Raw genomic sequence first — 27268 nt, forward strand, 5'->3', positions numbered from 1 at the left:
CCTTCTCTTCCATTCTCCTCTTGGAATCTTCGGCATGCATGCACACGTGTCTACATGAGTTTAAGCCTCTGGGTCTGGGACTCGAACCGTGGTTGACTACATGGGAGTCCAACAACATAGCCATTACGCCAACTGCTGGTCTCTATTTTGATAATTTTTAATGCCAGCCATAGACTAGAAGAAATACCAACAGTTCTATTTATTAAATAGGTCTAAATAACTTAATAAGTGTTTGTGTCCTTAACAACTGGTAGCCATTTGAAAAAATAATGCACCTAACTCAAAAGAAAGATATTTTATTTTATTCATAAAAAAACACATTTACTAACACAATGTAGATGCCTGTTTGGCTTTGCACAACTTCTTACAACCCAAAATAAGTTTGCACAATGTTACTCTTGTTTCCTGTTTTGACTTGATTTTCTTGCAGTCCTTACTTTTTATCAAAGCAAACCTAACTTTGTAAAGATGAGACATCGTAGACAGGTACATAGCATTATTGAGTAGTCTGCATTGTGTCCAACAGTTGTCAAGTACTACGGTGTTTCCCTTGAATATTAAAAAATATTCCCAGGGGGAACCAGCAGTTAGCGTAATGGCTATGTCGTTGGACTCCCACGTAGTCGACTGAGGTTCGCATCCTGGACCCGGTGGCTTAAAACTCACGCCGGGCGCGTGTGCGTGCGTGCCCAAGATCCCGAGAGGAGAATGGAGGAGAAGGGATTGCGGCATGACCATCCCCCCTGGGGGGTGATTTCTTGCTTTCTGTCTCTATGTCTCTCTCTGTCTGGCAAGCGCACGTGCCCTATAGTGAAAACCTCTCCAAAAAAAAAAAAAAATTATAAAAAAAAAATATTCCCAGGCAGTCCAGTGAGTTGTTATATTCCCTGGATAGTTTCAGAAGCATTGTATCAGAACTTAATGCCAGGCACTGGGTACACAGTGGTGAAAGAATCAGACATGATCCCTCTGTGTTTGACTCTTAAAATTTGTGCTTACCTCTGTATACAGGTAGCATATATCATAGTTTTAAAAATTATATTGTGGTTTTTTTAAAAATTTTTCTATAGGGTATATGTGCTCACTGGAGAGAGAGAGAGGGAAAGTGTGAAATCACCCTCCCGGGCAATGGCCACACTACAATCCCTTCTCTTCTGTTCTCTTTTTGGGATTTTTAGATATGCCTACATACATGTCTGGTATGTTTTTCAAGCTTCTGGGTACAGAACTCAAACCACACAGTCAGTCATGTGGGATCCAGCTGCCTTAACTACCATGCCACCTGGATGGCCCTCTATTTTGTATTTTTTTTTTTTTGGAAATTTTTTGCTACAGGGGCGCATGTGCTTGCCAGAAAGACAGAGAGGGACAAAGAGACAGAAAGTGAGAAATCATCCTCCCAGGGGGGATAGACACACCACAATCCCTTCTCCACCATTCTCCTCTCAGGATCTTGGGCACGTACGCACATGTGCCCAGTGTGAGATTAAGCCACTGGGTCTGGGACTCGAACTACAGTCGACTACATGGGGGTCCAGTGATGTAGCCATTATGCCAACATCTGGTCCCACCTCTATTTTGTATTTTTAAGAAGTTTATGTATTTATTTCTTTTAAGAGAGAGAGAGAGAGAGAGAGAGGGAACGAGAGGCATACCCCAACAGGTACTTTACGCCACAATCTACTTCAGCCACAGTCATCCAGAATCAACCGCATGCACGTGCATGTGTGTGCACAGGGAAAGCCTTGGGACCTTCCCAGATGGCTTCAGTATTGTGGGGTGCTATGTCACCACTGCACCCTGCACCTAGCCAATTATGCTGTCTATTTGTCTTTTCTACTAGGTTTTGATTTCTCCAAGAATAGGTATCCAGTGTTGATATTGATAGCAGCAGCTCTTAATATCTTTGCTTAAGAATAAAAGTTGGGCACTCAATAAACGTTTGTTTAAGCAAATGATGAAGAAATTAATAAATAAACCAGTAAACAAATGAAAAATGGCCCTGACCAGTACCATTGTATCTTATTTTTAGCAACGAGACTAGGAACTATATTATGAGAAAGTTAACCTATTTTCTCTGCTAGTGTGCTTCGTGACTGGAAATGGCTTTATGCAGGCTCACTGACTGACCTTGCAGTTGTAGTTATTGAGTACAGTATCTGTCTAGACGTCAGGGCTATATCCACTGCTTTGAGTGGTGTTCTAACCATTTCTTCCAAATTCTAACCAAGGAAGACCTGTAGCAGAGTTATTATTCCTTCCATATGTTACTATCTGACCCTGATACAAAGCAGAAAATGTTCTGACTTTATGCCATATAAAGGCCCCATGAAAAAAATGGACATACAGGCCAAATGAGAATTTACCTCCACCATTGGTGACCACGTGAGCAACTCTGTGAATGCCATGGGCTTGCACAATTTCCGTGATGAGAATGACCTGTTGAGAAGGATGGTCATGGGGACCAGCATGTGGTATAACAGTTACGTTGCTGGACTCTCACATCGTCAACCACAGTTCAGGCCTTAAAACTCACACTGGGAGTGTGTGCACACATGCCCAAAATCCTGAAAGGAGACTGGAGAAGGGGTTGTGGCATGGCCATATCCCTTGGGGGTGATTTCTCGCTCTCTGTCTCTCTGTCTCTCTGGTGAGCACATGTGCCCTCTAGCAAAAATCTCTTAAAAAAAATAAAAAAAGGATGGTTAGAATGTGTAGCAAGGACCAGAACTCTGCTTCTTCTACCTACAGTGGTTCTCTTCACTCTTACTATATCATGGAGCAGACTAAATCTTTTTACTATTTTATTGCTAATCACTAAACCAACATAGAGGTCTTCATTAATCTGTACTCATATCCAAATCCTGTGAACTTGTTAAGAATTATAGGATTTTAGAACTGGGAGAAATCTTTGAAGTCATTCCGTCCAACCTTCAGATTATTTGGGTATAGAAACTGAGGCCTGAAAAGGTGTAAATGTCCCAGGCTCATTCTGCTTTCTCTGGCCCTAATAGCCCAAAGAGGTGTGGTATTATCTGTTGAAGATATTTGGTAGCTTCATCGACAGTACTAGGGAGAAATGTTCACCTGCTGAAATATCCATTTTGTAACAAATAATAATGTGATTGAATGTATGGAAGAAAATTAAATGAAAATAAATAAATAAAAGGAAGGGAAAAAAAGAGAGAAAGAGAAAAGACATAGCACCTAAGACATTCTATAGAAACAATGGGAAAAGCATAACAGTGAACTATATCAGATTAAGGATAAGGCAAAGTGGCGTAGGGAAAAGCCATTCTGTCTCTAAAACATACCCCAAATCTTACCAGTGCTCTGTAGTCCAACCGATCATCAGCACCCACCCGAGCTACTACCATTGTCTCCTCGGGGGCATCTCTGTGCCCACACCCTGTTTGGCCATCTGTTCTCCAGAGGGAGTCTGAGCCAAATCTACCTTTTTAAATCATAAGTCCAGTTCTAGTCTCTCCTGTTTAAAATGCTCCAGGAGTTTCCCTCTCTAATCCAAATAAAATCGAAACATTCTAATATCCTGTATGATCTAGCTCCTGCCTGTCTTTGGTTTCATCTTTTCTTTTCTGCCAACACTCTAGCCTTCTTGATCACTAGAGTCTAGATATACTGGTTCATTCCCTCCCGCCTCTCTTCCTTCTTCCCTTCCCTTTCTTGGGTTACTTATTTATTGAGAGAGAGAGAGAGAGAGAGAGAGAGAGAGAGAGAGAGAGAGAGAAAGGTACCCCCGACAGGGCCTCCAGGCCACGATCTACCCTCACTTTAGCCATCCAGTATCACTGTCATGTGTGCATGTGCCTGGTGTGTCCAGGGAGACCACAGGGCACAAACCCAGGAGTTTCCTGTGTGACTTCAGCCTCGGGAAGCCCTGTGTTAGCACCATGCTATCGAGGCTGGCCTGGCTTTATCCTTTGTTGAACACACCAAGCTCTTCACATTTGATATTCTTTGTACTAGCTGTTCCTTCTATCTGACACACTTGTGCTCGGATATTTATATAACTGCTTTTTCCTCATTTAAATGTCACTTCTCAAGCAGACTTCCTTGACCATCAGATTTGAAAATAGCTACTGATCACTTAATTCTCTACATAACATCACATTTCTTTTAAATGATTTGTTTGCATGTTTGTGATCCATTTTCCTCCATTAGAACAAAAACGTCAGGAGAACTGGGCATTGGTGTTATTTCTCAAAGTATACAAGGAATGAAAAACATTCTGGGTTTAATATATATTTTTGTTTTAAGAACAGTAAAGTGTTGCAGTGGGGCAATAAAATCTTGAAGAAATGAAGATTTTTCCCACTACCACAAGCATTTTGTCTTCTTATGTTGCTAATTATGACGACTGTCTCCTAAATATCAGCTTAAATGAAGATCAAGGACAGTGAAGAAGAAAAAAGTTCATAACAAACATAACAATACTCTAAAGTCAATTAAAAATAATTACGTTTGAGGACAGTGGGTGGCATGATGGCTATAGGCACTGGACTCCCACATGGCTGGCTTATGGTTCGAGTCCTGTACCTGGCGGCTTGCTTTCTCACTTTCCCTCTCTCTCTCCCACTCTGTTCCTCTCTAGTATAATTAAAATAAATAAATAAAGTTAAATAAAATAATTCTTTTAAAAAATAAATGCAAGTGGTACAGATTTGAAGTTTAATTTGTATAAACATGATGACAAGACCCAAGGACATCTTTTTCAGGGCTCTCTGGATTCACTCAGTTTTGTGGTAAAATCTCTAAAACCCAAATGACTCACATGGCTGGTGAAACCTATTGTTTCTCCCAACAGTCATATCCTTAGTCTTTTCATTCACAGAGAGAGGGTCTTGCTGCTTCTTCAGAGCAGAGAATTACAAAATGGGAAAGATTAGACAAACTATGCCCCTAGGAATTAAAATACCTCTCCTAGCATCAATTAAAAATAGTATAAGAAGGTAGCAAGACTATGAGAAATATGCAAAGATTATGGGAACTTTAAATTTCCTATACTGATATTCTCTGTCTATAGAGTGATTAGCGATAAACCTTTAAAGGCCCATGAGCAAATTCTTCAGGCATGCCAGAAAAGTTAGAGAAGTTAGGGAGACCTTTTCTACTCCTCATCTCATCTTGGGGAACAAGGACGCCAATAATGTTATATGTAGCATGATATAAAGAATAGGAATAGAGGTTGAATATTTGAAGGCAAGTAGGTCAGAATTGCCCCAGGAAGCTGTCCAGAGATTAAGGAGAGACTCTGGAGGCTTAGCTAAGAGATCCCCAAGCTTTTCCAATACAAGTATCTCAAGTGGAATTTTTAACTGAATTGTCCTGAACTTCTGAGTTTACAAAATTGGAATGTGACTATGAAAAGATTCTTTCTTAAGAGATTTTTCTGCTTGTTTTTTTTTTTTTTGGGGGGGGGGGGAAATTGTTGCACTTAAGTTTCCCTTCAGGACTAATGCAAGCCCAGGAAAAAGAAAAGCTTCAAATTATTTGAAGATTCTAGGCTCTCATAAAAAAAATTCAGTGTCAGTTTGATTTTACAAGCTGTAAAGATATGGCTTTTTTTATGCTCTGGGCTTTAAGTAATATTAGGTCACAGTCTTAGCCTCCATCTGTCCAAGAATCACTCATGGTAGCAAGGAAGTTGGGAGTTGCTTCAGAAGAGCTTTACAGAAAGGGCAGGCAGGTATCACTCATGATGTTTAGGCATTCATCCACTTAGGATAGATAGATAGGTAGGCCCCTCCTGCTATTCTAAAAGCTGGGAAGAAAATGATTAGAAGTTAATTCTTTAATTGGGACCAGCAGTTAGCGTAATGGCCATGTTGCTGGACTCCCATGTAGTTGCCCGCGGTTCGGGTCCCGGACCCAGTGGCTTAAACTCACGCTGGGCATGTGTGCATACATGCCCAAAATCCCAAGAGGAGAATGGAGGAGAAGGTATTGCGGTGTGGCCATCCCCCCGGGGGGTGATTTCTCGCTTTCTGTCTCTCTGTCTCTGTCTGGCGAGCGCACGTGCCCTATAGTGAAAACCTCTCCAAAAAAAAAAAAGATAATTCTTTAATGCCATATTGCAATTAAAAACAAACCACAATTGACATATGAGATATGAGGTGACTTCAAAGAGTTTGTAGAAAAAAAGAAGTTTAAGTCTGAGTTTATTTTGGTGCAAAAAATTCTGAAATCTATGCACAGTTTTTTCATAATATGCATTTTCTATCAACTTTTTGAAGACACTTCACATCATTACAATAAAAAGGTAGAGAAAATCGATGAAATAGGTTATAGTCTTATCAAAAAAATCTTTCCATCTGATTTTAAAACAGGCTCTTGGTATCTTCTTTATTTAATTTAAAAGCTGTATCTATTTGATTTTTAAATCAACTGGCATTGGAGTCAGTTATGGCAGTGGAGAATATAAAGTGTTATCTGGGACCTAGAAGCCTAGACACAAACAGAGAAATTAGCTAGAAAAAAATTTAATTCAATAATTACTTATTCCCTGTCATTGTGGCTTGTAGTTCCTGATGTTTCTCTGACCAGGCTTTTAAAATACATATAATTTATATTAATTTTAATCTTTCTCATCTCATCAATATTCTGGCCTCTGTCACCTGATGTCTGTTTTCTCTTTTCCTATTTCTGTGCTTCTCAGTGATGCCATGTTGCTGAGTCTTAAAACCTTGCTGACCGTGTTCTCTGTGAGACCGAGCCCCCAAACCACAGCCTAGCCCTCCTTTCATTTTGCTTTGCTTGCTCCTCCCCAATCTCTCCAGTGGCATTCTAGACCTTCCTGTTTACTTTCCAAAGTCCAACTTATCCCTTTACTTTTAGCAAGTAACTCAGAAAACTTCCCTACAGAGAAGGTTGACCCTATTTATCATAAGCAACTTCCACATTTTTCTTCTTTAAAAATCTTTCTGTATCTTCTCCTTTCCTTCCTTAGCTTGTTCTGTCTTCTGAGAATGAAGTATATATCCTTCCCCTTTGTCAAGATTCTTTTTTTTAGAGTTTTTTTGCCATAGGGTGCGTGTACTCACTGAAGAGAGACAGAGACAAGGAGAGGGAAAAAGGGAAAGTGAGAAATCACCCCCCCCCTGCAGGATGAAGACCATATTGCAAACCCTTCTCCATTTTCCCCCTGGGATCTTGGACGTACATGCACACATGCCTAGCATGATTTTCAAGCCACTGGGTCTGGGGCGCGAACTGCGATCAGTCATGTAGAAGTCCAGTGATGTAATCACTATGCCATCTATTGGTCCCAAGATTATTCTTTTTGTCACGTACTGTCTCCTCTGGGATCTATGGCATCAGTAAACCTCTTCCTCCTCCTATTGTCAGCTTCTTCCTCTGTATCAACTTGTTCCCCAAGGGTATCTCATTTTAAATAAACAACTCTTCCATGACTTCACAAATGATGAAATACCTGTTAAACACTTTGTAAGAGAGTTTCTACTCTTCCAGCTAAGCTCCCGATTAATATTCTTATTTCCTCCCAGCAATCTTGCTTTGTTCCTAATACTCTATAGAACCTACTCTTTCATTGGCACTTTTTTCTTTTTCAAACAAAGTTAATCTTTTTTATTTCTGCTTACTGCTTTTTTTATTACTAATTTTATTATTATTATTATTTAATTTGTTATAGGGTATGTGAACTCACCAGAGAGAGACAGAGAGGGAAAATAAGAAAGCATGCTGCCAAGTCCAGGATTTGAACCACATTCGGCCATGTAAGAGTCCAGCACCTCACTGGCCTTTTTTAAGTCTTCTAGTTCTCGGCAATATTTAATCTGACTGAATGAACATCTCAGAATTCTCTCTTACTATTTCTGCCTCTCTTACGATATCTTCTATGGCATATCTGGCTCTGTACTTTCTATTATAATGCAAATGTTCAACAACATTCCAAGGTTTCTTGTTCTCATCCTATGCTCTGTACATAACATACTGCTTTTAAATCTTTAAACTTTGTGTTTCTTATTTTGTGTTTCTATGGCTTGGGCCCTGATCTGTTTTCCAGAGCAAACTCCTCACTACCTAGTTGAATATATTAATGACCAATCCAGTCTACATGTCAAACTCAACGTGTTCTCAAAGCAAATTCATTATTTTTCTTTTCCAAAACCACTCCCAAATTTATTACTTCTTATAATGGCATTCACCATTCTTCCAGAAGCCTGAGTATTCATTTCACATTCAACAAATATCTATAGTTTGCTGACTATATAAATATGTGTCAACAGTTCTAGGCACTGGGGATTAAGGAGTGAATGAGATGAATGAGACTCTGGATGTTTATGGGGTATATCATAGTGTGGAGAAACACAATACAAAGAAATCCTGAAATACAATAAGTTTTGGTAGGGCTAAGTGCTATAAGGAAAGTAAAAAGCGAATGACTATTATGACAGATGGGGAGGGGCAGTATGGTAATACATTAGATAAGGCAGACAGTCAAGGAAGCCTCTTTGAGAAAGTGACATTTGAGCCAAGACTGGGATAATGAAAATGCCAATTATGTACATATTGAGGAATGAAATTTTCGAACAAAGAGATCAGCAAGTACAAAATCTCTCAATATACATATACGTCTTTGTGTACTTTATTCCCACTCCAGCCCCTCAGTCTAATATCAAATGCATGTCAGATCTTGAAGAGGGACCTTAATGTGGTTCTCTCTTGTACCTACTTCCTACCAGCCTACACCTCGTTACTTCCTTCTCCCATCCATTCCCTGTTCCAGGCTCTTCTCACCCTGGAATTAACTTTTCTAAAGTGAAATTCTGCAACATTGCATTCTTGTTCCCAAACTGTAAGTGACTCCCATTATTTGCTGAATCAATAAAAACTTGGAAGCCAAACATTCACATCACCTTCATGGTGTAACCTCAAAATTTCTTTCACTACTTCTCTTCCACACTGCTATACATAATCCTATGGCAATTAGTGTTCAAAACACATTTTTTTAAAAAGAATTATTTTATTTAACTTTATTTGTTTACTTTAATTTGATGGGGTGGGGTGGAGAGTTGGTCATGTGGCAGTCCAGCACCCTTAACCACCATGCCACCTGCCGGCCCCTTCGGAACACAATTTCAACATTCCTGTCCCCAATGTTTTTCACTGCATCCCCTCCACTTGGCCTGAATGTCATCCCCTTGTACCCAATATGGGTCAGTCCTATAGCTCTCCAAGCCATACCTCAAATAATCTTTTCCTTAAGATCCAGTTTTAACCCACAAAGAACTTTATTCTTTTTTTTATTTATTTATTTGTCAAATTTTCCCCTATAATGTGGTTATGTACGCATCTGTCTTCTCTTTTTACACCTTTGCTTTACTATAGATGTTTTAAGACAGTGGCCACATGTTATTTATCCTTATGCAAGTGTAGTGCTTCACACGCAGTTGGCATTGAATATTTGTTGAATGAGTGAATGAATGAATGAGTTTGTCAAATCTGAGTTTGGTTAAGTAATATTTATTTCACCATCTCCCAAGAGCTTCCCCTTTTACTCATTTTACCATCCCTTTTACTCATTTCTATGAGACCGATTTGTGAAAAAGCAGAAAGCAGAGAGGAAATGCAGAGTCCTTGTTTTGAAATGATCTAGATAGTTTCAATCTGGTCAAATAATTAGAAGGTAATACTAAATATTGAAAATAGCATTTAATACTACATAATCAGTACAGTACAAGATAAAACACTCTTAGTGAAATACTAGATGATTGATATACTGCTGAGGATACCTAAAACTGCCTAGCACTCTACTGTGCTAAGAAAAAGAAAATGCATAATCACAATCACAGAACCTCGTACTTACCACATTACTGCATGTTCGATACCGGATATTTCTTCCTTCACAGCTCCTAGGTCACAAAAGGAAAAACGTCTCATTACTACTATGAAAAGCTTAACATTTGGACTCCTAAAAAACAATTTCCTCTTTATACTAGTGTAAGGGTTTGCCTTTTCTTCTAAGTAGGGGCTTAGAGGAGTTACTGTTAAATGTTAAATTGAGAAGGTATAAAAAAAGTTATACATTTAAATTTACTTCTTTATAGCAGCTGAAACTAAGCAGTGATTGCCTTCCAGTATTTTTTTAAAAATAAGTACTTAATTTCTATTCAACCAAATAAATATTAGTGCATTTTTCTGAAAAATACTTATTAATCCCATTTTCTTAATTATTTCTGATATAAAAATGAAGAGATATTATACTGAAAAAAACAGATTTTCAATGTGATAAAAATGTAACTTACATTTAATATGTCTTTTAAAAAATCTCACTTCTAAGTATATAAAAAGTTAAAATTCATATAAAACTATTTTTATCCTGAAAGTACATGCTCATTATAGAGGCTCTGGAAAGATGAAATACGAAAAAGGAAAAAAAAAAAAAAAGTCCTCTGATAAAATACAAAAAGGGAAAAAAAAAAAAAAAGTCCTCTGGAGTTTCCTCATCTAAAGACAATTACTATTATTATGATCTACTTATTCCTTTCCAGTGTAGTGGAAGCCATACCACTTACATAATTTTGTAGTCTATTCTTTTTCCACTTAAAATTTTTGTAGGTATGTTCCCACACTATTAAATAACTATAAACACACTTTTTTGAGAGCTACATAATATTCCATTGAATGCTATAATTTGTATAATAATTCTTCCATTGTCATTTAAGTAATTTGCAATTTAGGGTTTGATAAATGTAGTGTGATAAACCATCTCCATGCATATATTTTAACTATTAAATAACTATAAACACACTTTTTTGAGAGCTACATAATATTCCATTGAATGCTATAATTTGTGTAATAATTCTTCTATTGTCATTTGAGTAATTTGCAATTTAGGGTTTGATAAATAGTGGTGTGATAAACCATCTCCATGCATATATTTTATTCAAGTTTCTGACTGTTTTTTTAGAACAAATTTCTAGAAGGGAAATTACTAGACTAAAGGGAATGAACTTTTGTAAAACCCTTGATAAATATAGCCAAATTATATTGCATAAAGGTTGTACCATTATTACCTCCTACCAGCAATACATGGGAGGTTCCATTTTACTGAATTCTTGAGGAAAAAAGAATCGATTTTTGTTAAAACACTAAATGATGACACTTAAACCTTGACAAACAGTAGTCTGCTCTTTTCAAAATAAGTCACACTTAAAAAAAAATTTGCTAGAGGGTATGTGTATGCGAGACAGAGACAGAGAGAGAGAGAGAGAGAGAGAGAGAGAGAGAGAGAGAAAGTGAGAGTATCCCTTCTAGGGACTATTCATGTTACAATCCTTTCTCTATTTCTTCCTCCTTTGGGGATTATAGACACACATGCACATGTGCCAAGCCTGTTTTTCAAGCAAGGTTCAGGACTTGAACTGTGCAGCTGGCATGTTGTATCCACCCAGGCTGGCCCTATATCACACATTTTAAAAAACTAAGTAAAAATATATCATGGAATTCTGAGAGAATTATTATGCTAATAACTAAGAGTTATGGCCTTCCAGGTACTTTTCTAAATGTTGTTACATGTATTAAATTTTCTAAAAATCCCTGAGAGATAGGTTACTATTATCATATCCACTTTATCTATGAGAAGAGTGAATCTTTAGAAGGTTAAGTAACTTGCTGAAATCACACAATTATCAAATTGTAGAGCTGAGATTTGAAACTAGGCCATCTGGATTCAGAACTCACATCCACAATCACAAGGCTTTAATACCTTCTACTTCACTTTTGTGTGCAACAAACTTCCTAGAGCTCCTGTTTTGTGCTGGCCAAAAAGCTCCCTTTGGGAAACACAAAGAATGAATATGCTTTGGTCTTTGCTATGAAGAAAATTGGTCACATGGTCATAATTTAGTGTAAAAAAATGCTATATAGTATTTGTGACAAGAATGTTAACAAGAAGAAAATATCATCTGAAAATAGACTTTTATAAAAGGCTACTTAAAAAGATAGAAGGAGTCTTAAGCCTAAGGACTTGACTATAACCAAATTGACACTGATATGCAGGAAAAACAAAAAGAGAGGGGTTGATTAGGTATTAGACTAAGAAAAAAAAAAGGTGCATGACAGCAATACATGTGTCAGTCCCAGTCCAGCAATGTCCCAGACTACCAATGAACTTCAAATACTTCACATCCCATTGGCAAAGCTGTTGCTATCTTGCTATAGAGGACTCGTGCTGATTATCTGATATCAATGGACTTTCTGTTTGTCTGAGGAACACTCCTGGTTATGATGCCATGTTGACTTGGCTCCTTTCCAAGAGCCATCTGGACTTCCATGACTGCTGAGAGGAAGAGAATTCTGGCCATACTGATGTGAGTATTTTGGTCCATGTGATGGATACTTCTACTCCTTGTAAGTTAATAAAATGGGATTCTATTGGGTTATTGGGAAGGTCACGATGCATTTTTGCATAGAAAGGAATGTCATGACTTTCCCGACACCTAATAGTTTGAGACATTAAACTAGGGCTGAGCCATTAAAAGTACACCCAAAGAGAAGGATCTACTGTTGGTACTATTGCTTAAAAATATTACCAGGTTTCTGAGTCTGAAAAGATGAGTGCTAGACCAGATGATGCTAATTTACAAGGTAATGAATTCTACAACTGGAAGGCCTTTGGTAGCATGCCATTTGGACATCAGTATGTGCTAAATGTTTTTTCAGTTTTGAAATTCCTGTGACATAGTGTAGTGGTTAAGACACTCCATTTTGAAACTATACTCCTCTTTCTGGAATCTAAGCGACATGTTTCTTTTTTTTTTTTTTTAAGAATTATTCAATTTTGTTTATTCACTCATTTATTTTAATTTGATCAGAGAGACATACAGAGACAGAGAGAGAAAGTGAGAAAGCAAGCCACCAGGTCCAGGACTCAAACTATGGTTGGCCATGTGGGACTGTCCAGCGTCCCAACCACCACGCCACCTGGCGGCCCCAAAGCGACATGTTTCTGTACCTCAGTTTTATCAAATGTAAACTGTAAAACGGAGTAATAATACTTATCTCATGGCATTGTTCTGAAGATTAGTGAGTTAACATTTCTGAATCACTTCAAAGAGTGCTTACCACATAGTAAGTATCACATGGGCATTTGATAAATCAATTTAACACATGACAGAAGTAAGATATAGATATTGTAAGGAGGTTAAAGATATATAGAGAAGAAACTGTAAGCAAACATACAAGGACATACAAGAAGATACATATTTTTGTAATTTTCAAACTTGGGAGTTTACTTGAGAAATTGCACTAAATGACAAGAAAACCTTTTAATTTTCACAGTAGGCACAGGGGAAGTACTGAATATTGTTTTAAAACGGAAGAGATACAATGTTAACTTCTTGCTTTAAACAAGTGAACTCTGGTATTAACATTGATACCTTAGTAGTCTATGTTTTTTATCCTCTTAGTACAGGGTGACTTCACAAAGTTCTCAGAAAAACAGAATTAGGTGGTATAGAGGTTAAGGCGGTAAGTTGCCATATGGCCAACTGTGCGATTCAAATCACAGATCCAGAAGCTTGAAAATTACACTGACTGGGTGTGCATGCATGCCCTCAAATCTTGAGATCAGAGGACAAGGGATTGTGGCCTAGCCACTGCCTTGGGGATGATTTTGCACGTTCTCTCTCTCGTGAGTGTACGCATCCTATAAAAAAAACTAAAAAGAAAAATGGAATTCGAGTATGAGTTTATTTAACATAAACAGTTTTTGAAATCCATACATAATTTGTTTCATAGTATGTGTTTTTCATGATCTTTTTGAAGTTTCCCTTCTGATTTTCTTTTCTTAACCTTATGTCCATGAAAAGGATAATGAAAGTAATTTAAAACTGGGAGTTTGAAGTTCTGGGTTACAGATTTAGCTCTTCTACTTGCATAGCCTGTAGCCCTCTGAGGGGCTCAGTTTTCTCATCTGTCAAATGGATGTGTAAATGTCAGTGCATAAAGTTATGGTCACATACCGAGGTGATGTGCGAAAACTCTTCCATCAGCAAGGGATTATTATAGAGCTATTATTACTAAAAACAAAAACAAAGCTAAGAAGAAAAATACCTGCTTCAAGAATTTAAATAAACTTTTCCCCAGATATTTTTAGTTATAATTATCTACACTGATTTTACAAGGATCTTTGGATAATAGGAGATATAAGTTTATCATGTAAAAGATTAAGTTAAATATTTCTTATTAGGAAAAACAAAATGAAAGCCAAAAACAAGGCAAAGAAAAAATACCTATCATAATTACCAAAGAATATCTTATACTGAGCTGCCCCCCCCAAAAAAGTTATGCCCCTGAACTGTTTTCTCTTTACTGTATTACTTTGTATTTATTTAGAGCTTATGTAATTTGATTGAAATATAATTTTAAAGTAATAATGGATACATTTGCCAAGGTGCTTGTTATTGAAAGACATTGTCAAGTTGTGGATACTAATGGGAACACTAGTCTAGATTACATAGTAATAGAAATACTAGCCTCGATTACATATTCAGTGCCCGCTATAGGTTTCTGGCCCAGTGTTAAGTATTCTTTGTACATATATTTAATCTTCCAATATCTCTGTGCGATTTTATTATTCCTATTTAAAAGATGAGAAAACTGAGGCCGAGAAAGCTTAATGCTAACAACACAGAAAAGGGATCGACCACGTGGCCTAATGGTTACGTGACCTGGATCCAAATCATGGTTTGAATCCTGGCCCCAGCAACTTGAAAACATGCAGAGTGTACGTGTGTGTGTCCAAAATCTTGACAGGGAGGGAAAATGGAGAAGGGACTGCAGTGTGACCATGCACCACTGCGGGGTGCTTTCTCTCTCTCCCCTCTGTCTGTCTCTCTCTGGAGAGTATACACATCCACTAGCAAATTAAAAACAAACGAAACACAGAAAAGAGAGAACTGCTGGAACCCAGGTTTGACTAACTACAAAGTATATAACACAGAAAGAAAAGGAATGAGATACTTAAGATGTGCAGTATATTAATGCTAAACTAAAAATCTGGGAAGCTGAGCCGGGAGTTGGCCTGAGGGTTCATTGCACTTTATTGTAACCATGCAGCTTATCAGCTGCTCCTCAGTTCTGGGAAAGCCACTCTGAGTGAAGCATGCCTGGGCACACTTTGGAACATCTCCAAGAGAACTACACTCACCAGGAAAATGCAGTGTGAGAACTTCAGAGAAGCGAATGTTTTTCTCCCAAAGTTTAAATTTATTAAATTTGAATATAATTTTTACCTCAGTTGCAAAGTTAATATTCCACTGTAAGAATTTTATTCTTGCCAGGTGTGAATTTTTTCATCCAAGCTATTATTTTGGTCACAAAAGCCTCATCTACGTATTAAGCCATAAGAAATATTTATTTCTTCTTTCTTCCTCTCTCTCTCTCCTTTTTTCCTTCCTTGACTCTTTTTTTTTTTTTTTTTTTAGTTTAATAATATAAAAGAGCAGAGTGGTTCCCTTCACATTTAAATATAGTAAAATTCACCTTTGAGATAAAAATATTAGAAATTTCAGTCCACAGATGTTCTGAGAAAAGTTACAGACCACTGATACTAGAAAATTGAAGTCATGGATCTTGCCAATGCAAACTATGAAATAGTTCTGGGACTGTGTTAGTGAGTTAAGTACTGTACCAATAAGAGAAGAACAAAATATAAATATTATCAATAGTATATATTTCATTCTTAATTTATTACAGGAAGTTTTTTTTGTTTTAGCATTTTTCTCCTAGCCACTTACTTATTGTGACTTAATTCCTTCTCCTGAAAATGGAAATCATCCCAATTGTAAGCTATTACTTGTTGATTATTCAGACTTTAATTCACTTATGAGATTAGTATATACGGAGACATATTTTATTTGTCTGTCATTAACACATACAAACCATCCAGGGGACCAGCAGCATAATGGCTATGTCGCTGGACTTCCATGTAGTCAACCATAGTTCAAGTCCCGGACCTGGTGGCTTAAACTCACACTAGGTGTGTGTGCATGTGTACCCAAGATCCTGAGAAGAGAATGGAGGAGAAGGGATTGCGGTGTAGCCATCCCCCCGGGGGGTGATTTCTCGCTTTCCGTCTCTCCATCTCTCTCTGTCTTTCTGGCGAACGCATATATCCTATAGCAACCCCCCCCCCAAAAAAAAAAAAATCCAGACTCTTCTACTTCTTAAAATCTTGATGTTACCCTATTTTTTTTTTATCATAGTTTAATGAACAACCTTAGAAGAGATGTACTGCCATGCAGAATTAGCAGCTTTCTTTGTGGGCTTTAGCAACATCTTAGATGCTCTCCATTCCTTCAACTTGCCCAATCCCTCATCAAAGTCTTTAAAGAAGATGTATTTGATTTATCTGTTTTTTTTTGGGGGGGGGAACCCTAAAATTCTTCTCTTTCTAATCAAACAGAGCCTTCTAGTGACATACTAAGACTTACACTAGGTATCAGTGAATAGCTGAAATAAAATCTGACAACTGTATATTTAAAATTTCAGCATCTTTTTAAAAAAGAATTATTTTATTTAACTTTATTTATTTATTTAAATTTGACCAGAGAGGGATAGAGTGAGAGAGAGAGAGGGAAAGTGAGAAAGCAAGCTGCCAGGTCTGGGAAGCCCACCGTGGTCAGCCATGTGCTGCCCTTAAGCACCATGCCACTTGCCAGCCCCAAAACTTCAGCATCTTAAGAACAACTGTACTATATAAGGCTTGTGGAATCCCAGGCTTTATCTTTATATTTGATTTCCAAAAATTGAAGAGTGATAATTATTAGAACAAATTACTGATTTTCCCTGAATTTCACCTGCCTTTCAAATATGAATTCATAGGCAGACTTTTAAAATAGGACAGTTTGACTACTTACAATAACTCTTTTAATTATTCAAAAGGAAACTACTAATGTTTTATAAATAAATAGACATAAAACCATGTCACCAATCAAAACCGAAGGACTTGGGCTGTGGGTCCCAGATGACCACAGATTATACGAGACAAGCAGATCAGCAGGCACAGCAACGATTTCATGTAGTGCGGGCACACCCCTCTCCCCTCCCTCCCTTCCTCCTTTCTTTCTCTTAGTATTTGGTCAGAGTGCATGTGCACTCCCAGGGAAAAGGCAGAGAAAACACAACACTGGGAAAGCACACACTATTAGGAAATAGCCATGGCACAGTCCCTTCTCCTCCATCTCTCCTTTTAGGATTTTGGGCACATACACACATACCCAGTGTTTTTGCAAGCTGTGGGACCCAGAACTCAGCTGCGCGTTCAGCCACATGGGGCCCAGCTGCTTCACCGTCAGCTGCGGGCTAGCCCTCCTTCTTCATTTTACATTCAATGATCACTGGAGCTATTCAGCCGGAGGTTGTAGTGGGTAGTGAGAGCACTTCTACCTTCTGGGGCTTTCTACAAAGGCCTCAAGAGGAATAACAAATTCTGAGAACATCTGATGTTGATAATGCACAAGGGAAAGATGTTTAAAGCATGCTTTTAAAGGTCTCTTAGTACCAGATACCAGATACTATTGGGCTTCTTTTCATTTTCCACAGACACCACTATAAGAAGTTCTTACAAGAAGCAACCCTTGATACCAACCAACTCTGCCATTCAAACAGGAAGCTATGTGAACCTCCAGACCCTGTGTGTAAAGCTCTCCTTAGATGCTCACTCTGCATCCATGGGGCAGACTGGATGCTGAAAACCTAGGGACTAGACTGGAGTCTGTACATAACAGATGGTTCATTGTGGTTCTTATTCTGCGTGTGGGAAAAAGTAGAGAGAGACGACAGGCCATCTCTGTGGGTTTCACAAGTCCCACATGCTAATCTTTGCCTTGGCTCTATTTTGTTTTTGTGCTTAAAAAAAAATGATGCCCTACATTTTATTTAATGTTAAAAATAATTCTAGTTTACAGCATCTTAAACAAGAATCAAAATGAGCCTTGTGCACTTGGAAACATTTAGGGGTTCCTTGTTCCAAACAAGAAGAGTCAACGTACAGGATCTCTTATTCAATTCTATGTACAAGTAACTGGGCTTATGTCGTATCTTCATTCTATATTATGTTTCTAAATAATTGGAGATGTTCTGGCATGCATCCCTAGTGGTACTTCATTGTTACTAATAAATTCAATTGCTTTAAACAAACATTCAGTGAGTATATATTTACTGGATGATGATTTTGAATTTTCCTCAGTACCCCCCAAATCCTGCCCCGCCACTGCCATCTAATTCCAGATGGTCATCTACTTCAAACAGTAAGATTTGTCCGCACACTTTTAATAATGAGGAAGGTTGAATCTGGTACCACCTGCCTACGAAAAACTGATCTTACATATTAAGAGGTGTCTTTGGGCTACCCTGCTAAAATAAAATGTCTTTTTCGGGTAACAGTTCTTCTTTTCTCTGAGAGGAAGGAATGAAACTTTTTACTCATCTCCCTCTCATGGGGCAGCTCCACCTGTGGAGAAGTCTGCTCTGTACATTTTTTCTTAATAAACTTTTCACCCCAAAACAAAACAAAACAAAACAAGAATATCTTTGACCATCTTTGTGGCTGATTTCCATAGTTTGTTACCTACTCGCCCACCCACCCCTCAATGGAGGTTAAATGTCCTTCCTAATCCTTTTTTAGACAAAGTCACTAAGATTAAAGAAGTCATGGATCCCGGACACCCACAGCCACCGTTGGGAAGTAAGGAGGAGACAGATGTCCCTGGTGCTTTGGGACTTCTGAGAGCACATGTTAAAAATACCTCTTTTCCTTAAGGTCGCTTTTTTTTTTCCTTTTTTTTTTTTTTTTTTTTTTTTTTTTTTTTTTTTTTTTTTGCATGTGATACATCACATGGTTCAAACAGATTAGCGCTAAGGGAGAGATTTATTTATTTTTTCTCAATAGACAGATAGGCAAGCCAAACTATTATGACAACTTGATAAATGTAGCTTTTGAAAATGCTTGCTGTTGTCATAATATAACAAACAAGAAGGAGGCACGCTGCCAGGCGTCATCCATCAGTAGGTGAGCGGGCGGGGAACAGACACCACGCCGTCCTGACACCCGTCCTTCACAGTCCGCCAGAGGCGCTCATGTGGCCTAGTGAGCCCAAAGAAGAGCCAGCCCAAAAGAGGCATTTGCAAAGCAATTTAAAACTGACTAGGGGATAGCAGAGGTCCAGATTTTAAAATGGTGTTGTAAATTGCAGACCAGACTTAAAAGTGTTTCTCTGGCATAAATAACACACATATTTTGTGACCTCAGTTGTATAATTCAACACTGTGCTATATACTAATCTCTCATTATAAAAATGTTCTAAAGGTAGTGCCAACTTGTAGATCCTGATTTATGTATACAGAGAGAGTTACTAAAAGCTAATGTGGAGGCTGAATTCGATACAAATGGAAATTATGTAGGATTGGGAAAAACGTTCTAAGATGACATCTCCTTTGGATGTTTGATGTTCTCTTGACTAGAGGGAATGAAGGAAAGTCTCTCTGTACTTTTACAGAGGCTTAAGCAACAATTAGGAGGCTACAGAGCTGCTAAGATAAAATAAAATTTAGACCCATATGAGAATATTAGAGACTGCATTTTGGAGTTTGTCCCATGAGTTTCAGATTGGTTTATTTGCTATTATGAGTGTTTGGCATGTTCTAAATTACAACTAGAGACATCATTGCCGATTTTTTTTCCCAAGCAAGTATGATTTTACATATCTCTTCCTGTTCTTCAAAGAAAAACATGCTACAACAAAGCATCAAGTTTTTACAAATATGGGCTGGGGTTAGGAAAATAAGGAGTATGCTCATGTAATCAGAAAAGAAAAAAGCAAGAACAATGACATTGTAAACCATAATGATCATACCCAGCTCCTAAGAAACCAGAAACTGCTCTGAGCAATATTGCTCAGACAACCTAATGAAACAATGTGCAATGAGCACTCCGACAGGGAAAATGAGCCCCTGGGCAGTGCTTCCTGGTTAACAAGCTTTTGTATAATACTTGCTGATTTACAGTCACTTAACACAGTTACTGAGCACCCAATCTAAATTGTACTGAGCAAGGCACCGTGAAAGAAATGAAAACGATGACTTCCTTGACTGTCATCAAAGTTATAATTTAGTTTAAACAAATACACATTAATCAGAATAAGAAATGCACAACAGTAAGTATAGCACCTCATCAGCAACTACTGGATATGGTCTGAACATTAAATATAGAAATATCCAAAAAAGGAAAATAACTGACAAAGGAGATTATCTTGGGCGGCCTGTCCTATATGGGTCATAGGAGTTCCAAGAATGTAAATATGAAGGAGAATTAGAGAATCAGCCCCCTTCCCTCCTCCCACTTCTCAAAGTTAAATAGGCTCCTGCTCTCTACTCAATTCAGTAAGTTTATCCAACACTGAGTAAGTACCTACAACATACAAGGCGGGAAGATGTAAAGAAAACCAAGATAGAGGCCAGCAGATGGTATAGTGGTTATGTCAATGGATTCCCACGTGTCCGACCGTAGTTTGAGTCCCAGACCTGTAGCTCCAAGCTCACACTGGGTACATGTGCGTGCATGCCCAAGATCCCAGAAGGAGAATGGAGGAGAAGGGATTGTGGTGTGGTGATCCCCTCTGTGGGGGAGGGTGTGATTCCTTGCTTGCTTTCTGTCTCTCTGGTGAGCCCCATGAGCCCTATAGCAAAAACTTGTCAAAAAAAAGAGAAAAAAAAAAAAAAAGAAAAGATAAAATCTAGGACCATAGCATAGAACCAACAGTCTAATGGAAGAAGTTCACCTTTTAAATATGGATTCATAGGGAAAGGATTTGTGTGTGTGTGTGTGTGTGTATGTGTTAGAGAGATTTTTGCTATAAGGCATGTGTGCTCACTGGAGATAGAGAGAGAGAGACAGAAAGACAGGAAGTGAGAAATCAACCCCCATAGGAGATGGTCATGCCACAGTTCCTCCTCCATTGTCCTCCCGAGATTTTGGGCATGTATGCACACACGTAGCGTGAGTTTTAAGCTGTTGGGTCTGGGACTCAAACCGTAGACAACTATGTGGGAGTCCAGTGATATTACCATTATGACATCTGTTGGTCTCCCTAGACAAAGACTTTTAAAATAGGACAGTTCAACTACATATGATAACTCTTAGTTATTCAAAAGGAAACTATGAACTTTTTATAAGTAAATATACATAAAACCATGTCAGCAAATAACCACAACCCAGGCTGACTCTGCAGAGGTGACTAAAAGTGGTACGAACACCTCATAAATATAGCACAGGAAGATGGAGGGACACCAATGAAGGTGGCCTTAATAACATTCAGGATTTTGAAAGGTGGGCAGGTGGGGCACTGTAAATGAAAGGGTCTTCAGGAGAGGCGGCACAGAGGCAGCAAAGGGCCTAGCATTTCGAGGGACTAAGACACAGTCTTGTAGTTGCCCAGCCTCTTTCAGAACACCACGTTTTCTCTCTGTATTTCTCTTCTCCTCTGTGGTCCATGTGTTTGATCTCTGAGCTGCAGTGCCTACTAAGGTGCCTGGCCCTCTTTCCTTAACACCCTCCGAAGATATCGTGAAAGAAGGAAAGGCAGAAGAAGGAAGAAAGGAAGGAGAAAAGAAAGGAACTAGTGGCTAAAGGATGAGAAAAGGAATACAACAGAAGCAAATGTTACAAAGATCATTTCAAACCATAAAGAACTTTGGCTCATTGCTGAACTGCGAAACCTAGCTAGAATCTTTCTATAATGAGTTGATGAGGAAAAGTTTAAAGTGAAACTAAAAAGCTATCAAAGGAAGGAAACTTTCAGCCCTTTGTTTACGGGCATGTTTATTTTCACATATGTACTCTACATCGTGTTTGTCATTGCAGTGCATTGGCTCCCTCTCAGAGACAGCTAGAGGTGGGGGCCGGGGGATGGCTGCCTTTGGCTTGAGATCCGCTAGCAGGAAGGACATGCACTTTATTATACATACACACAGGCCATAAGGTTTGCAAATGATCTTACATTTGCTCAGTAGCCAAAAGAGGCAAAGAATGAGAATAAAAGCAAATGTGTTTTAGCAACATCAAGTCCAACTTTTCCATCTTCCCCATGAGGAAAATGTATATTATGAAACTCTAGGACTCTAACAATCTTACCCAGTACAACCCTTGAGTTGGGAATTTATGAATTATTTTGGCCAGAGACAAAAGTTCTCCAATCCTTCCATGTTACCAGATGTCCACTGCAAAATGGGGGCCTGGAGAATCACAACATTTTTCTTTAAACCATTAATATTAAGAGCAGCTTTTGCTTCTTATCTAACAACAAGATGGTCTTGGGCTGCATTTCTCATGGAGAATGGTCTCTTTTCCTGGGTCTCACCTTTCGATTTTGGAGCGAAGGGGTATTGGGGATGTTCATTCAACAAATATTTATTGAACACTTATTTTATCCCAGGCACTGCCCACTTGACTTCATAGATGACCAAATAAAATGCTAGACAAGCTATAATCTAGTCTAATGTCATACATCCAGAAAATAGTGGGACCAAGGTTAGAAATCAATAGTGTGATAAAAAATAAAAGAGAATCTTCTCTCAAAGTCAATGAAAATCACTTTTACAAGTTTTTCTCTCTCACACACACTCTTTGGCAAGTGTCCATGTCCCCAACAACAAGCAAAGCAAAGCAAAGAAATGGAATCAATCTCATTTGTGGTCACTGGGCAATTCTAAGTGACAAAATCCTTACCATAGGCATTTAATTTTTTAAAAGAATTATTTTATTTAACTTTATCAATTTATTTACTTATTTACTTCTTTTAATTTGACCAGAGAGGAAAAGAGTAAGACAGGGAAAGTGAGAAAGCAAGCCACCAGGTTTGGGACTCGAACCACAGTCTAACATGTGGGGGTCCAGCGCCCTTACCCACCATGCCACCTGCTGACCCTCCATAGTCATTTAATTTTAGCCAAAAGTACAAAATAAAAGGGAAAAAAATAGAAAGAAAATTGCTATCACAAGTTCTGAGTCCCATATGAATGACTCTTCCCACTAGGAAAGAATCTTTATCTTAAGCAGGGAGTCTTGCTCCTAAACCCAAATATCGGGATTGGCTGTGTAGCTTTTTGAGGTTGTTACATGTAGCTCTGTGTTTTGGCTGATGATCACTTATGAATATGATGTCATGAGTATGATGTTCTATAGTGATTCTTTCTGCCTCATGTGTACATCAGTTTCCCAATGTATGAGATTCTCACATCTCTTTGTTTCTCCCTAACATCACTGTCTAACTTTGTCTTTCTCCCTAACACCACTGTCTAACTCTGTCTTTCTCAGTGACTGAAATTAACCAGTCAGGGTTAGATAACCCCCCTCTTCTATTTTCTACAAATTGGGTCCAAACAGAGAAGATAATAAAGTTCAAATAGTATTAGGAAGTCTTTCTCTTTCTATCTTTTCTTTTTTCTTTCTTTCTCTTTTCTTTTCTTTTCTCTCTCTCTTTTTTTTTTTTTGGTGGTAGTGGGAAAGTGGGGAAGAAGGACTGTCTAACTTTGTCTTTCTCCCTAACACCACTGTCTAACTCTGTCTTTCTCAGTGACTGAAATTAACCAGTCAGGGTTAGATAACCCCCCTCTTCTATTTTCTACAAATTGGGTCCAAACAGAGAAGATAATAAAGTTCAAATAGTATTAGGAAGTCTTTCTCTTTCTATCTTTTCTTTTTTCTTTCTTTCTCTTTTCTTTTCTTTTCTCTCTCTCTTTTTTTTTTTTGGTGGTAGTGGGAAAGTGGGGAAGAAGGAACTAATGGGATGGATGTTGAATTAACAATGGAAAGTTAAACTAGTCTTTATGAATAATGATTGAAAGGGGGTTGGTGAATCACACAGAATTGGCATAAACCACTCAAAAATAACAAAGATAGTAATGTGGTCATATATTAACAAAATGAAAGCTTAAAAGCCCATATATATTATGGAATAAAAGAAAAAAAAAAGGAACAATAATGGAATGGAAAAAATGCCAGCAATCATTTAGTATACTTACCACTCTGAGTGAGGCTGATCTTGACTAATACTAGACAACCGTAAAACTACTCAGAAAGAGGATTCCTGTGGCTCACACTAGGTCCTGGGGTAATCGCCACTTTTATGTCTTGACATACTGATAACTCATGTCTTCTCTACAGACTTAGTCATTTCGTGGAAACTTAAGCGGGGGGGCGGCAACAGGTGGTGGGTGGTTGAGACGCTAGACTCCCACATGGCCAACCACAGTTCAAATCCTGAACACCAAGTGGCTTGCTTTCTCACACTCCCTTTCTTTCCATCAATCTCTCTCTGGAGGAAATTAAATAATAATAATAATAAAAATTTTAATAATAAATCTTAAAAAAAAAACCCTAAGTATTTCATGTTGAGTAAATTCTTTTTACAAGCAAAATGATATACAGTGATTGAATGTTTTAAAAAATAGTGAGGATATGGGACCATATCCTCATAATGGCTATGTCGCTGGACTCCCATGTAGTTGACCGCACGGTTCAAGTTCCGGACCTGGTGGCTTAAACTCACGCCGGGCATGTGTGCGTGCGTGCCCAAGATTCCGAGAGGAGAATGGAGGAGAAGGGATTGCAGCGTGGCCATCCTTCCTGGAGGGTGATTTCTCGCTTTCTGTCTCTCTGTCGTTCTCTGTCTTTCTGGTGAGCACACATGCCCTCTAGTAAAAATCTCCCCCCCCCCAAAAAAATAGTGAGGATAAAAATAATAATAATAATCTTGAAAAAAATGATGAAAAGCTATTTGATGATGATGATTATATAGATAATAATGTCTTTGTCTTGACTGATATACATGGTATTCCTTCTGGAAAAAGAAATGTAACACACTGTAAAGATATATGTGATTCAATGTAATATAAACAAGATTATGATAATAATAAATAAAATTTTTAAAAAAAGAAAAAAAGAAACTTGATGGAGTAATTCTAATACAAAGAAGTTTGTGTTATTATTATTATTATTATTATTATTATTTGTCCAGAGCGTGCATGCACTTGCTGGAGAGAGAGGCAGAAAGTGAGAGAGAGGGAAAGTAAGAAAGCCCTCCCCAGGAGAATGGCCAAGCCACAATTCCTTCTCCTCTATTTCTCTCTTTTATGGGATTTTTCTATGCATGCATATGTGTCTAGTATGTTTGTTAAGTCACCAGATCCAGGACTTGAATTGCAAGGTTGGCCTTAACCACCATGCCCCTGGATAGTCCTGTATTAAAGTCTTTTTTAGGGGTCAGCAGATAGTGTGGTGGTTTAAGGTGCTGGATTTCCATATGGTCAACTGTGATTTGAATCCCAGACCTGAGGCTTAAACACCATGCCAGATGTGCATGTGTGCAGGCCCAAAATCCTAAGAGGAGAATGGAGGAGAAGGGATTGTGAGTGACCATTTTCCGTCTTTCTGTCTCTCTCTTTCTGGTGAGTGCACATGTCCTATGGCAAAAATCTAAAAAAAAAAAAAAAAAAAAAACAAAAAAAAAAAAAAAAAAAAAAAAAAAAGAAAGTCATTTTTATCAGAAAATTTCTTCTTTTCTTCATTTTCTCAGTCTTTAAATTCTCAGGAATCTGATAATGAACCTCATCATTTCACTATTAGATCCTTCAACAGAGCAGTGTTCCAATCCTGGATATACATTAAAATTATTTGGAGAGCAAGGCCAGCAGATGACATGGTGGTTAAGGTGGCTGGATTCCCACATGGTGGACCAAGGATTGAGTCCTGGACCCAGCAGCTTGAATATCAGGCCTGGCATGTGTACATGCATGCCCAAAATCCTGAGAGGAGGATGGAGAAAGGATTGTGACATGATCATCTCCCCAGCCCTCAGGGGGTGATTTTCCACATACACCCTATGGCAAAATCTAAAAAAAAAGAAGTATTTGGAGAGCTTTTGAAACATTACTGATGGTAGCAGCACCCCCCCCACCCCAGATTATAATTCAATTGATTTTTGGCGGGGTTCATATATTTATATTTTAGAAAATCTTTCCAGGTGACCTTAAAGTACAGCTAGGGGTTTCAACTACTTCCATAACAGAAAGAGGAATAAAAACCACAAGAGTCTCTCAATATATGCAGGAAAACATTTGACAAAATTCAACACCTTTCATGAAAATAAATGCTCAAAAAACTAGGAATGCAATGAAATTTTCTCACATATTAAAGGTTGTCTGAGAAAGTCCACAGCTAACATCATACTCAATGACCGTTCCTTCAAGACAAAGAATAAGGTAAGGGTATCTATTTTTGTCACTTCTATCTAATGTAGTACTACAAGTCCTAGCCAGGGAAAATAGCAAGAAAAAGAAATAAAAGACATCTAAATAGGAAAAAAAGAAGTAAATTTATCTATCTTTATTGGTAACATGTCTAAAGACTCCACAAAAAACCTGTTAAAATTAATATAAGAATTCAATAATACTGCAAGACACAAAATAAACATTCAAAAATTAGTGTCTATATACTGACAACAAACTATACAAAAAATGAAACTAAGAGAATTATTCCATTTATAATAGCATCAAAAAGAATAAAATATTTAGAAATAAACTTAGAAAGGAGTTAAAAGACTTGTACACTGAAAAGTTAAAAAAAAGATAAAAGAAATTATAAACAAAACAAATAATTAAAAAACATTTCATCTACACAGAGAGGAAAAGTAAATATTATTGAATTATCTATACTGGGGCCAGCAGGTAGTATGGTGGTTAAAGGCACTGGATTCCCACAGAAAGACAGAGAAACAGAAAGCGAGAAATCTCCCCCTCGGCAGGGGGGATGGCCATGCCACAATCCCTTCTCCATTCTCGTCTCGGGATCTTGGGCACACACACACACACACACCTGGTGTGAGTTTAAGCCACCGGGTCCAGGACTCAAACCGCTGTCGACTACATGGGAGTCCAGTGACATAGTGATTACACTAACTGCTGGTCCCTTGGGTCATATATTTCTATTTTTAATATTTGAAGGAACCTCCTTACTGTTTCGTATAGTGATTGTACTATTTTATATTCCCACTAATAGTATTCAAGGGTTCCAATTTTTCTACCCTTGCCAATGCTTGTTATCTATTGTTTTTTAAATAATAGGCATGTGGTGCTATCTCATTGCAGTTTTGATAGAATCTTCCTGATAATTAGTAATGTTGAGCATCGTTTTTATATACTTGTCAGTCACTTGTATTGGGTTGTT

At 38.0% G+C, this 27268-nt stretch overlaps 1 protein-coding gene across 1 annotated transcript in view; it reads right to left on the reverse strand.

Annotated features, from left to right (window-relative positions):
• Positions 1 to 27268, reverse strand: part of ADAMTSL1 (ADAMTS like 1) — a 367415-nt gene that overhangs the window by 330059 nt on the left and 10088 nt on the right. Inside the window, exon 3 of the mRNA XM_027766822.1 lies at positions 9848 to 9893. Coding sequence (XP_027622623.1) covers positions 9848 to 9893 — 46 coding nt within the window. The remainder of the gene's footprint in view (positions 1 to 9847; positions 9894 to 27268) is intronic.

This window comes from Tupaia chinensis, unplaced genomic scaffold, assembly GCF_000334495.1.
Source record: "Tupaia chinensis unplaced genomic scaffold, TupChi_1.0 Scaffold143720_1, whole genome shotgun sequence".
In the NCBI taxonomy this organism is placed as follows: domain Eukaryota; kingdom Metazoa; phylum Chordata; class Mammalia; order Scandentia; family Tupaiidae; genus Tupaia; species Tupaia belangeri.